Here is a 13,838-nt window from a genome sequence, read left to right as displayed (position 1 = left end):
ATGTTATTTGAATCCACAAAGGACTCTGAAGTAAATTATTTTAAAATCATGTTTCACTGATGTTGAATCCGTTAGATTATAGCTCAGTTCATAGAAGTAATTTATATTTGTCTTTTCTGTTTACTCAGAGACTGATCAGATTTTTCAAGGGTTTTTTGTTTGTTTATTTTTGGTGATTCACTGAGTTTGAGAGTTTCTTGAATACTTAATTACAGAGAAAGTCCTAAATACTTGATGGTGTTTTAGGCATCTATTACATCAGTATAGATTTTGAGGTCATTTTTATGGCATTCTCCCAGATTTCAGGTGTTTTATTATTCCATTGTATAACTATAGCCATGCATTCTGTTCCTCCCACTGGGTCACAGAGTTTTTGTTTGTTTTGGTACTAGGGATTGAACTCAGGGGCACTTCACCACTGAGTCACATCCCCAGCCCTATTTTGTATTTTATTTAGAGACAGGGTCTCACTGAGTTGCTTAGCTCCTCGCTTTTTTGAGGCTGGCTTTGAACTCGCTATCCTCCTGCCTCAGCCTCCTGAGCCGCTGGGATTACAGGTGTGCACCACTGGGACTGGCCTGTTATTAGTTTTTGTTTAAAAAGCAGATAAAACCTCAATGGACATTTTGAGGGAAGAAAATGAATTTGGGGAAATTGCTAGTTAAGTATCAGGCAATGGGCCACATATATTTTCATATTCAATATTTAATATTATTTTAGGCCTAAGCAGAGCATTTGGCCTCAGGGCAGGACTTCATTGTTTTTCTTATTGTAATGGGAACTGGATGGTTATTAATTTTTGTGAATAAAAGGCTAGAAACATTAAAATAATTTGTGCTAAAAAATTACTTGGGGGAGGTGTCATTAAAATTAAGGTGTGTTGTTCTCTCTCTCTCTCTCTTTTTTTTTTTTTTTAAATTTTTGATGGTTGGGAGGATACCAGGGATTGAACTCGGGGCACTCAGCCACTGAGCCACATCCCCAGCCTGATTTTGTATTTTATTTAGAGACAGGGTTTCACTGAATTGCTTATTAGCACCTCACTTTTCTGAGTCTGGCTTTGAACTCACAATCCTGCTTCAGCCTCCCAAGCCACTAGGATTATAGGTGTGTACACCACCATGCCTGGCCTGTTGTTGTTTTTCAAAAACTAATATTACTATAGATAAATAGATTTCAATAAGACATTTGAGAGTTTCTCCTTATAAACAGGTAAAATTATAGTTTAATCGGCTTTCATCGCTGACAGGGTACCTAAGAAAATCAACTTAGAGGAGGAAAGATTTATTTTGGATCATGGCTTTAGAGGTTTTAGACCAAGATTGGTTGTCTCCATTGCTTTGGATGTGAGGTAAGGCAGTGAGAGCATGTGGCAGAGGCTGCTCACCTCATGGCTTCCTTGAAGGGAGTGAGTGGGGAGAGCGCATTGCAATGCATGCATGCACTGGGGACAAGGTTAATACCCTTCAAAGGCACACCCTTAGTGACATCTTAGCTAAGGCCCTACCTTGAAAAGTTTCTACCACTTCCCTATAACACCACCAGCTGGGGACCGATCCTTCAACACATGAACCTTTGGAGGTCATCTCATGTCCAGACTGTAACAGATAGATTCCTTGCCGATTGCAAATTCTTCTCAATCAAGGGTGTTCTATAGAGAGATCTAAAGTGGCATGTTACAGATTTTTGCCCTTGTCCTTGACTTGTTTGTAAAGGATACTGAGAATTTGAATAACTACTTGGAAGACATTGTTTACTTGGTGGTGGGTAAGAAAGCTGTAAAAACAAAACAAAATAAAACCACTTAAAAATTAAATGTCAACTAAGGGGTTTTAAAGATCAGACTAAAGGATGGGTTCAGAGAGACTGAATAACTGTTTGTTTGTTTGTGGTGCTAGGGACCAAACACAGGGCCTTAGGCATGCTAGGCAAGTGTCTGAGAATGACATTTAATAGTGATTGTTCTTGTGTCAGTTAAAAAAAAATCATTACAAAGTTGCACACTGGAGAAGAACTGACCAAACTGTGAAAGAGAAGAAAAGTACTTGAATTTTTTGAGATCAATGGATATTAGCTGAGTTTATTATAGTTGTCTAAAAAGAGCTCCAGGCCATGGTAACAGATGCCAAAGGGACAGAACAAAGGCCATGCAGTGACTGCTTTTACTAAATTCTGCGGGATTGGTCAGGTCACATTTGAGATATTGTGTTCAGACTTTACTGATATATTGAAAATATTTTATCATGTATTATTTTGGTGTATAAGAAAGAATACATGTAAAGTATAAATCACAAAGTAAATAATAAAGTGACAATTTAAAAATTTTATTCCCAGTTTAAGAATTAGAATATTCTGAAGACCATTGAATCTGTATTTTCTTCCTCTGCCCAAGTAGTAGTCTTGAATTTTTTTGTTATTTTCTTGCTTTCAAGATAATTCTTCCATGTTATATGTATATTTCTACCTATACCTTTTTTTACTTGTTTTAAATTAAATTGTATTAAATTTGAATTGAATTGTGTTAAAGTGGTATTATGTTGTATGTAGCCTTCTGCCACTTGCTTTTGTATTTGTTGTTGTTTTCTGAGATTCACGTACCTTGGTCTTTTCCAGCCAGAGGTCCTCATTCAGACCACAGAAGAAGGAAATTATTTGAGTGGCTACACTCTTAATTTTCCAAGGATGTTCTATAAGTAGTACACTAAATATTAGATGTGTTGGAGAGAAGTTATCTCATTACCTTCAATGATTGCTTTAGACTGAATGATTGATTGCAGCTTAATTTTCTTTTGGAACCTGGTTGAGAAAGTCTGACTTGTTACAAGTAGCTAGAGTTAATTCATTTTACTGCTGTAAAATATTCCATTTGTGAGTATATTAAAACTTATTCATATATTCTTATTTGAAAGGAAATTTGGCTTGCTTCTTGTTTGTCAAGATGATGTGCTGTGATGAACGGTCTTGTATGTATCTCTGAGTACACAAGATAAATATTAGTTATACTTCAAAGTGGAGTTGCTGGGGACTGCTGCATTCTAGTGGGGACATTGACAAACTAGAGTGAGTCCAGAGGACAGCAATTAGGACTTGTTCTACAATATCATAACCAACGTTTATTTCCTTTGTGTTCTTAGGGATTGAAGAGGTTAATGACTATTTGCCAGAAACACTTTCCTACAGATCCATCAAAATGTGTGGAGTACAATGCACTGTGAGACCTATGTTCGATATGTAAATAACAGTGAGAAACTTAAGGAAGCAGGGTATGGACTCCTGGCATCACCAGCAAGATTGAAGGAAGAAGAAAACTGGAGTTTCTGGTCTCTGAGTTTACCTGATACAATTCGTGATCAGTTTTAAGAACTGTGTTGGCTTTCATATCATGTCTGACTGCAAACTGATTTTTCTGTCTTGTTTTTATTTTTAAAAGGTGAAAAATTAGCTGGGCATGGTGGTGCACTCCAGTAATCCCACTGCTGTGGGAGGCTGAGGCAGGAGGATTGCAAGTTCAAAGGTAGCCTCAGCAACTTAGGGAGGCCCTAAGCAACTTAGTGAGACCCTGTCTCAAAATAAAAAATAAAAAGGGCTGGGGACGTGGCTCTGTATTTAAGTGCTGCTGGGTTAAATTACCAGCACCACCCCCCCCCAAAAAAAAAGTTGAAAAATTGAATTCTATAAAGTTTTCCCCATCATTTAAATGCATAGGCAGCAGTGACATAAGGGGTTTAAAAACTACCTTTTCCCACTAGACCTGAAAATTGTAGTTAGATAATTTAAAAAAAAGAATTGAGGATGGACTTAACTTTCTGTATAATATGATAATTTGCACATTATCTTTTATGTATGTCACAGAAAATATTTTATATATTTCATTAAAAATATTAGACCATTCAATGAACTGTTAAAGGTTTCTGAACTTTTGTCATCTTGCAATAGAATGTGAATGTAAATGTTCTGTTAACTAAAGTGTTATTTTTCTTGTGTTTCAAAGCTTGCTTTTATTTTCTAAGGAGTGCACTTTTGTCATTTCTCAGTGCAGCTAGAATTAATAGGAAGTATGAGTTAAAAAAACATTGGTAATAGATCTTACTGACCTAAGTTCTAAGAAGGCATTGCCCATGAGCCAAGGTTCAGGGTGAGGGGAAACAGATAGCGAAGCCAGCCGAGAGTTGGACTGTGTTCCCAGCTGTGCCCAGCCAAACAGGAAGAAGGTGCCAGAACTGAACTCACTGCCTTAGCTTTGGTCTTCTACAAAGTGAGGACTTGTTCTGGGTCTTGCACAGTATTATACTTTCATCATTGCAACTGATCATCTGCTTTAGAGTTTAGAGTACCAAGTTAATGAAATAATGTGAGTAAATAGAACGTTACATAACGGGTGAAATGGATACTGGATAATGTAAGAATGGGAGTCCCCAAAGTCAGAGCTTCCCAGAATCTCAGCTCTGCCTACTAATAGTATGACTTTGGTTAAGTGACTTAATCTTGCTAAGCCTCAGCTTCCTTAGCTTACAGTGATGGTAATAATAGTACATAATTCATTTTCATTATTATTGTGTTAAAGCAAAATAAAATGCTTAGAATACTGCCTGGCAAATGGATAAGAGCTCAGTAAATATTAGCTGTTGTGTCATTATTATTGTTATTATTATTATGTTGTTATTAGAGGGCAGCTTGAGTACCTTCACAAACTGTGTGGTTAGGGGCTCTGTGTACTCATGTCATAGTAATAATGTCAGTGTTAACAATAGCAGCAGTAATAATGGAGCCATTAAGTTTTTTCCTGTGTCTGGGCTCCATGACTGATTTTCAGCCAGTTCTGAATTTAAAATCAGAGGATGAATTCTAGAGGCCACTGGGTTGATGTTAGATTCATATCACTTATTCTGGCCCGCTCTTGAGAAAGATTGAAAGTTGTTTTTGGCCCATTGTGGTCCATGGCTGTGCCTAGACAGGATTGTTTCTGCTGGTTAGTTGCCTGGTGGTGGTTAAGTCTGCTGTCCTGAGTCAGGGCTGTTCACCACTGGCCCCCGCCCCTTACCTTTGGAAGCCTTTTCTTATGATTAAATTAGATAGATCATATGGGAACTTAATAGCATAAGTGAGAAACAGACTTCTATGAGAAGGTTTCAACATGTGGTCTTGTTGAATAAGGACTTACTTAAAAATATTGTTGAATGAATACTGCTTAAATTATTTTTTCTTCATTCACAGTTAGGCAATAGCTTGGTAGTCAGTTAATTTCATGTTGTTTTCCTTTTTCAGTGTGGGAGTTTGGGAAAAAAAGGTAACATTCTACAGGTTGTGACTTAACCATTTTGAATATGGTGGAAGACATTTCAGGGTGCTGTCACTGCCCAGCAACAAGAAAGAAGATCCTACTGCAAATGGTTGGCCTGGAAAAAGATCCAAATTCAGATTCAAATTATGGTTTCTACTGAATGCTTATTGTTTTTACAACTGGTAAAATTGAAAAACTGTTCAGTCAAACCATTATAAGTCAGGGACCATCTGTATTGAGTTTCCTTAGGAGTGTCACTGTCACTGAAGACAACAGTATTTTTCAGCACTGGAACAGAGAGACTTCAGAAATCTGGAATTCATAGATATAATTTCAGTCTTGGGGGGAAATTAGGAAAGTAAAACAGGCCAAAGAATTGACACAGAGGGAGAGACACAGGATAGTCTGGATCTTGTAGGAAGGAAGGAAAGGCCCTGAGAGACCTGAGTGAAGCAAGCAGTTGTCACTAATAACAGAACTTTTTGTTGTGGGCCCTGAATGCTCAGGGAGAACCTGGAGGACTGGGAAATAAGATCGATAGCTGTATGACTCTGGTGTCAAGCTCATCCTTCTGTTGATTTCCTGATGTACTCCAGTACCTGAAGCACTCTGGGGTTTGATCTCAGTGAGTAACTTAGAAATTCAACTGTCTTTTTTGTTGTTGTTGGAGACAAAGGAAACTGCTTGGAAAAGATTTAAAAAAAGTGTTTCAGGGTCTTTGGTAGGGTTGAATTTGGCGATTCATGTCACTGGCTCTTTTCCGGCCACACAGTGTTCCCATTAGTGCTCCTTACCACAGAAGAGTAGTAGTGCTAAGTGGGACTGTTTGAATGAAGGAGTTGAGTTTAAGTTTCTTTTGTCTGAATATCTCCAGGAGCACAACTTAATGGATTGTGCTTCCTCCCTGCCCCAGTATACTCCCATGAAGTCCAGAAAGCATAACTTTATCCCATAGAAATTTCTGGTATGGTATCATATTGGGAGTCTTGAGCCGAAAAACACTTTCTCACAGCATATTGATATAAGAGTTTCCAGCTGTCCAGTGAGCCAGAGCCAACACTGGTCCCCAGGGAGTCACTATGGGAACACTGTTATGGCAACTGGTTTTCATCATAGACTGCAGTTCCATTGGCTGAATTATAACCACATGCTAGTACTTTAATGGTTAACAGTAACCTTAAAATCCTTTGAAATTTAAAAATAAGTTCTGGTGATGTGGAATAACTAGGGGATGCACTGTGTCTGGCAGCAGCAGCTGTGGTATGAGCTGGCCCCACTCAAGATTTTGGAACCATGCCCATTTAAAAAAAAATGTTTTTTACATCAGCCAAAGTCATTTATTATGAAATCATTGACTATTTATTTTTCCCCATTATAAACCAGAGTACTTTATACAACATGCTTAAATTAATCCTTGCATTGCTGATATTGGTAACTGTGTATAACTAGGCCACTTCCTTTTGTTTAGTTTCTTGCCTATCCTTAAGTACTAACTTTGAAATAATTGTCAGACTTGTCAACTTTTTCTCACAGCATTTGACCTTAACATATAACTTCACCATGGACAGTAGCTCAGAAGTTTTTTGAGTCTTCTGGTGAGCTCAGATTCGCTCACCGAGCGTCTTGTGTCATTGTCGAGTCATTCCCACAGTCTGCCCTCCTGTCCTTTTTGAACTCCAGTTTTGCACCCTGCCAAAATCAAATCCCCTTTGCCCTCAAACTATGCTTCCTTTAAGACTTAGGAAACATTATGAGCCATGAATGTTGCAGTCTGAGCCTGGATTGAACTTTCTGTCCTCCTGTGACACAGGGGAGTTAGAGTTGTAGCTCTAGAGATTTTTTTGACCATAGCTCCCAGCAGTCAGTAGTGATGGAGGCATAGTATCCTGTACACACCTACATACGTAACTCAGACAAAAGCACTTTCCACCATGTGTGAGGCATTCTTGTACTTTTCTATTCCATTGTTTCTTAAAAAAAAAAAAATGCTGTTTGTAAACCTCTAAATCAGTTTACAACCTTTTAATGCATCATGACCACCAGTTTGAAAACCACTGATTAAGAGGAAGTATCAGCAAAGTTAAGGAAGGAAATTACTTGTTAGATGAATATAGGTAAAAATAAAAAGGACTCTTTTTTAAAAAATAAAAGGATTCTTTTTTAACTTTTTAGTATAGAAATAACACTTTGCTCTTAAGGCTAGTGTGAAATTTAGCAGATGATAAAACCTTGAGTACTCTAAATACTAAGAACTTCTGAAGCAGTAATTCTTAAGTCTAAATTGAGAAGACTTGTCCATAGAATAACAAAGGCAGTTCATAAGCCATCTGTGGGGGATAGACAGCATAGGTGAGCTGTACACTGTTGGGTAAAGCAGGATTAAACAAAATGTAAATAAAGTGGTGGCCAGTTAAAGTGTAAGACGACTGAGGTGGAGATAGATACAGGGAATCTAGCATGATTCCTTTTGAGAGGAAAGTGGTTTGTTCATCCCTTTAAAATTATTTCCCAAGCTGAGCATGGTGGCACTGGAATCCCAGTGGCTCAGGAGGCTTGAGAATCCCAAGTTCAAAGCCAGCCTCAGCAATTTAGTTAAACTGTTTCAAAATAAAACATAAAAATGGCTGGGGATGTGGCTCAGGGGATAAGCACCCGGTCTCAATCCTTGATTCTAAATAAATAGATAGATAGATAGATAAATAGATAAAAATAATCCCAAAACCTAGGTAGCACTAGATTACATTTCTTTTTTTAATTAATTTTTTATTTATATATGACAGTGGAATGCATTACAATTCATATTACACATATAGAGCACAAATTTTTCATCTCTCTGTATACAAAGTATATTTACACCAATTCGTGTCTTCTTGCATGTACTTTGGGTATGATGTCCATCACATTTCACCATCATTTCTAACCCCATGCCACCTCCCTTCCTCTCCCACCCCTCTGTCCTATCTAGAATTTGTCTATTCCTCCCACGCTCCCTCTCCCTACCCCACTATGAATCAGCCTCCTTATATCAGAGAAAACATTTGGCATTTGTTTTTTTTGGATTAGCTCACTTTACTTAGCATTATCTTCTTCGACTCTATCCATTTACCTGCAAATGCCATGATTTCATTCTCTTTAATTGCTGAGTAATATTCCATTGTGTATATATGCCACATTTTTTTAATCCATTCATCTGTTGAAGGGCATCTAGGTTGTTCCACAGTTTAGCTATTGTAAATTGTACTGCTATAAACATTGATGTGTCTGTGCCTCTGAATTATGCTCTTTTAAGTCCTTTAGATAGACTGAGGAGAGGGATAACTGAATCAAATGTGGTTCCAGTCCCGGTTTTCCAAGGAATCTCCATACTGCTTTCCATATTGGCTGCACCAATTTGCAGTCCCACCAGCAGTGTATGAGTGTACCTTTTCTCCCACATCCTCACCAGCACTTATTGTTGTTTGTATGCATAACAGCTGCCATTCTGACTGGAGTGAGAGTTTTGACTTGCATTTCTCTAATTGCTAGTGATGATGAACATTTTTTCATATATTTATTGATTGATTGTATATTGTCTTCTGAGAAGTGTCTGTTCATGTCCTTGGCCATTTATTGATTGGGTTATTTGTTTTTTTGGTGTTTAGCTTTTTGAGTTCTTTATATACCCTAGAGATTAGTGCTCTATCTGATGTGTAAGGAGTAAAAATTTGCTCCCAAGATGTAGACTCTCTATTCACCTCACAGATTGTTTCTTTTGCTGAGAAGAAACTTTTTAGTTTGAATCCATCCATTTATTGATTCTTGATTTTAATTCTTGTGCTATAGGAAGTTGGGTCTAATCGCACATGATGGAGATTAGGGCCTACTTTTTCTTCTGTTAGATGCAGGGTCAAATGAATGAATGAATGAATGAATGAATGAATATCCCAAGGCGTAGGTAGCACTAGATTACATTTCTTAATATAAATTTTTAATTCAATTATAACATGTAAGAGTACCAAAGTAAACTGTCAAAGTAACCAGTACCCAAATGAGAAAAGATGTTATCAAATCCCCAGAAATCTCTTCTGCCCCTTTCTAATCAGTCAGCCATGGACCTGATTTCTAACATTTTAATTTAAAGATCTTTATTGCTATATAATTCACATGCCATAATTTTTACCCACTTAACGCATTCAGTGACTTTTTGGTAATATTCACAGAGTTGTAGTACTATGGTCATAGTCTTAAGTTTAAAACATATTTGTCACAAAGAAATCTAATTCCTATTAGTAGCCACTCACTGGGTAAGTTTTGCCTGTTTTAAAAATTTGCATGTTGACTAAAATTCAAACAAATTAATAAATGGGCAAAAGAACTATAAACAGACACTTTTTAAAAGAAGAAATACAAACAACCAACAAGTACATGAAAAACATTCAACATTTCTAGCAAGCAAAAAATGAAAATCCAAACTACATTGAGATTTCATCCTGCTTCAGTCAGAATGGCAATTATTGAGAATATGAATAATAGTAAATGCCGGTGAGGGTGTGGGGGAAAAGGTACACTCATACGTTGTTGGCGGCTCTGCAAATTAATGCAACTACTCTGGAAAGCAGCACGGAGAGTCCTCAAAAAACTAGGAATGGAATCACCATATGACTCAGCTGTCCCACTCCTTGACATTTATCCTGAGGAGCTAAAATCAGTGTACTATAGTGATAAAGGTACATCATTGCTCATAGCAGTGCAGTTCACAATGTCCAGGTTATGGAACCAGCCAAAATGGCCATCAGTGGATGAATAGATAAAGAAAATGTATGTATACACAGTAGAGTTTTACTCAGCCGTGAAGAAGAAGATTACGGCATTAGCTGGTCTGGAGTGGAACTGGAGAACATAGTGAAATAAACCAGACCCAGAAAGTCAAGAGTCAAATGTTTTCTCTTTTATGCAAGAGTTGGAACAAAATAAATTTAAAAAAGGAGGGAGAATCCCATGAAAACACAAGAGAGATCAGTGGAGTGGAGGAAGAGAATTGAGGGGAGAGAAGGACTAGAAAAGGGAGAAATAGTGGAATGAAAATGACCAAACTATCTTATGTATAAATGTGAATATATATATCACAGTGAACTCCACTTTCATGTATATCTGTAATGCACTACTTAAACACAAAACAAAAAACCTCCAAACAGAAGACCAGTACAGAGGAGGAAAGGGAATAAAGGGAATGGGCAGGAGGAAGGAAAGGGAACAGGACTGAATTGGAGCAAATGATATTCCATGCTGGTATAATTATGTCAAAACAAAACCCAGTATTATGTATAACTATAATGTACTAATGAAAAAAAAAGTTTGTTTGTAAATGGAATCAGACTGTAGACTTGATTTTTTTGTTGTTGTTGTTTAATTTCTTTGGTTCAGTTCAGGGTTTCTTGATCTTTATCCTTGTGTGTAGTTGTGGTTTTCATTCTCATTGTGATAGCTCACAATTTATCTGTTCTGTTGATGGACATGTGAGTTGTTTCCTTTTATGCATGAACATTTAAACACTTTTTTTTTACAAATATAAGTATTTATAGATTATGTACTAAAGTATGAAACTTTTGGGGGTATACAGTAGAATATATTCAGCTATAGAAGATATTGTTAAAGAATTTTCTAAAGGTCTTAAACCAATTAACACTCCCATCAGCAGGATTTGAGAATTTGTTATTCTCCATCTGGCCACACTTGATACATCTGTCATTTCCATTTTTAGCCCTTCTGGTGGGTTATAATGGTATCACATTGTGGATTTAATTTGCATTTTCTTGATGATTAATAAAGTTGAGTACCTTTTTCATATTCAGTGATTGTTTGTATAAAAGCTTTTGTGAAGTTCCTATTTTCAAATCAGGTGAATTTTGGCACTGTTTGCTAAATTTTAGTTTTATAAGATGATTATTTCATTGAAGATTTGACTGTTTTTGTTTTTCTTTTGCTGTTCAGGTTATATGCCATATAGGTATGGTGTAGACATCACTAGTTGCTTACCATATTTTCATTCTCTTTAGTAACAGAACCTTAGTTTATTCAGAGTAATGTACAGTTAAAGCTATTTCCTCTCATAAGACCTTGTGTTGTTGGGGTTAGCCATATGATATGGTTCTACCAGCAAGATATAGGTAGAAGTCTATTTGATGGGACTTTCAGAAATACTACTGCTTTTCTAAGAGTAAGAGACTTAGCAGGCACACCCATTTCACTCTTCCCCTGCAGTTTTGATGCAGTGCTTAGCAGCCATCCTGAGAGAGATGTGGTAAAAATGGCAGAGCTGAAGATAAAGCCTTGTTCTTTGATGGCATCATGGAATCAATGTACAAAACTTGTATTAGGATTCTCCAGAAAATCCGAACCAATAGGAGATATACATAGAACATGCATATGTGTGTATGAAAAAGAGAGAAGGAATTGGCTCATGCAATCATGGAGGCTGAGAAGTCCCATTATCTGCCATCTGCATTCTAGAGACTGATAATTCCAGCCTGGATTCAGTGATATGAAGACCAAGGGCCAAGAGAGCCAGTGGTGTAAGTTCCTAAGTCCAAAGACTTGAAAACCAAGAGAGCTGATGGCTTAAGTTCCAGGCCAAAGGCAGGAGAGGACTGATATCGTAGCATAACCCCACTTTTTGTGTTATTTAGGCCTCCAGCACACTAGATGATACCCATCCATACTACCAATCCAAATCTAAATCTCACCTTCATGGATACACACAGAATAATGTCTAACCAAATATCTGAACATCCCAAGTCCTAGTCAAATTGACACATAAAATGAACCATCACAATTGCTTTCCGAGCCTCATGAACAATATTGGATAAACTACAGATGAGTTTCTATTATATTTGTTTAATTCAGTCCCTAAAGTTATATATACATATAAATTCAAATGTCTTAGCCTTCAAACTCAATGAGACTTTTGTCAAATGTGTTATGTTCTGAGGTCATATCTATCTAAATTGGAAAAAATCCAACAGTGCCTCATCCTCCTCAGATATAACTAAGCATTCACTTGAGTTGCTTCTGTGGATATTGGTACAACATGATTTTACTTACAGAAAAGCCACAAATGAAACATAATAAAGGCAGTTCAAAGACAAAAAGGTATGGAGTACATGCCAAAAGGAGTTCTGGACTGTTATCAAGATTCTTAGTTGCTCATCTTTTCGGACAGAAGCACCTAGCTCTTGTGTACTTTTCAAATCTCCATTAGAGCTCAGTGGTTCTCCCACTTGCTTATCAAATCTCTTAGACTAGAAAATTGCCGGGTTTTGTTCACAACTAAAACACTCAGGGGTCACTCCAGTGAACTGGGCTGCACGAAATAACCACACAAGAAGCAGAAATACCTTTTTCTTTGGGGTTGCTGTGACAGCTCCTCTGACCTTAAGGGTCCGAAGAAAGAGAGAGAGAGTATGCGCGCACGGAGCTCACACTTGCTGACTCCTTTTATTGAGGAGAAGCCATTCAAATGAGGCAAGGGGTCAGGTTTCAGGGGGCTGAGTCTAGCTTCATGATGTCCACTGTCAGCAGGTTGACTGACACCTAGGTAGGCCACACCCAAGGGCACAGTAAGATAAGGGGACACACAGAGGGTATTTCCATGGAACATTCTATCGCAAACAGGGCAAGGGGTAATATTACAAAGGAACAGGTGAGCATAGCTCCTCCCATGGGGCTGTAGGAAGACACACCCATGCACAAAGACACCATCACTTGAACCCAAGAAGGGCAGGGCAGTCTAGCATATGGCTGCTGCCTAACACCTCAATCACCCAGCCAGGGAGTGACTAGGTCACGTGTGAGGTTGGTCTCCCATAGAAAATTACTTTCTTAGTCTAAGAGGATGTTTCTGATTTCTCATTTTGGGAAAGTCAGTTTGATATGCTTTGACTTGTTCTTACTACAGTTCCTTGGAAGAAACTAACGTTACACATGGGCCCCAAAATACATGTATTTTTCGTCCTTTATACAATTTATTTAATTGAAAATTAGCAGTAGATTTTAGAGGTCTCTGAAATTCTAGAGCCTTCTTGCTCACCTTTGATTAGGAACTTTGCATTTGACCAGTTATGTCTCGTGAGGGGAGGGCCGGATCTGGTCACGTGTGCTGGTTGTGAAGCTGCTGTCTCAGCTCCAAACACACTCTTGTACTCTGCTTTGCCAGGAGACTGCAGACCACTTCTCTCCTTTGCTGGCTGCAACAGGAATAAAAAAGACTGGAACCTGGAGGAGAGGAGAAGGAATCTGCTCCTTCCTGTTTGCTCCCTATTCCTAAGGATGGCACCACAGATAGCAGTGACAGTTCATTCCTGAAAGAACAGTGGCTTCCAATGTGCAGCATTATTGTGTCACTCAAGAGATCATAGCACCTGCTGGGGCACCCCTCCTCAGGTTTGCATCTCAGCCATGTAGGTGCTTGCAGAGCTTCTGAGGCACCTGCTGAGTGGTGTCCACTCCTGAGAGGTTTGACCGCAGCGCCTTGAGGTGCCTTCATGAAGCTTCTAAATTGGAATAATCTTTGACTCTTGTC

The 13,838-nt window shown here is 38.0% G+C and overlaps 1 protein-coding gene across 4 annotated transcripts in view; it reads left to right on the top strand.

Annotated features, from left to right (window-relative positions):
• Positions 1-11,111, top strand: part of Prpf18 (pre-mRNA processing factor 18) — a 56,354-nt gene extending 45,243 nt beyond the window's left edge. For all 4 annotated transcript variants that reach the window (XM_058575192.1, XM_058575193.1, XM_058575191.1 and 1 more), the window contains one exon: positions 3,135-11,111. In XM_058575192.1, coding sequence (XP_058431175.1) covers positions 3,135-3,215 — 81 coding nt within the window. In that variant the 3' untranslated portion in view covers positions 3,216-11,111. The remainder of the gene's footprint in view (positions 1-3,134) is intronic.
• The last annotated feature ends 2,727 nt before the right edge of the window (positions 11,112-13,838 follow it).

Source organism: Marmota monax, unplaced genomic scaffold (assembly GCF_021218885.2).
Source record: "Marmota monax isolate L192 unplaced genomic scaffold, Marmota_monax_Labrador192_F-V1.1 WCK01_AAM20220418_F8-fsc00090, whole genome shotgun sequence".
In the NCBI taxonomy this organism is placed as follows: domain Eukaryota; kingdom Metazoa; phylum Chordata; class Mammalia; order Rodentia; family Sciuridae; genus Marmota; species Marmota monax.
Note: the sequence above shows the minus strand (reverse complement) of the source record. Positions and strands in the feature narration are given on the sequence as shown.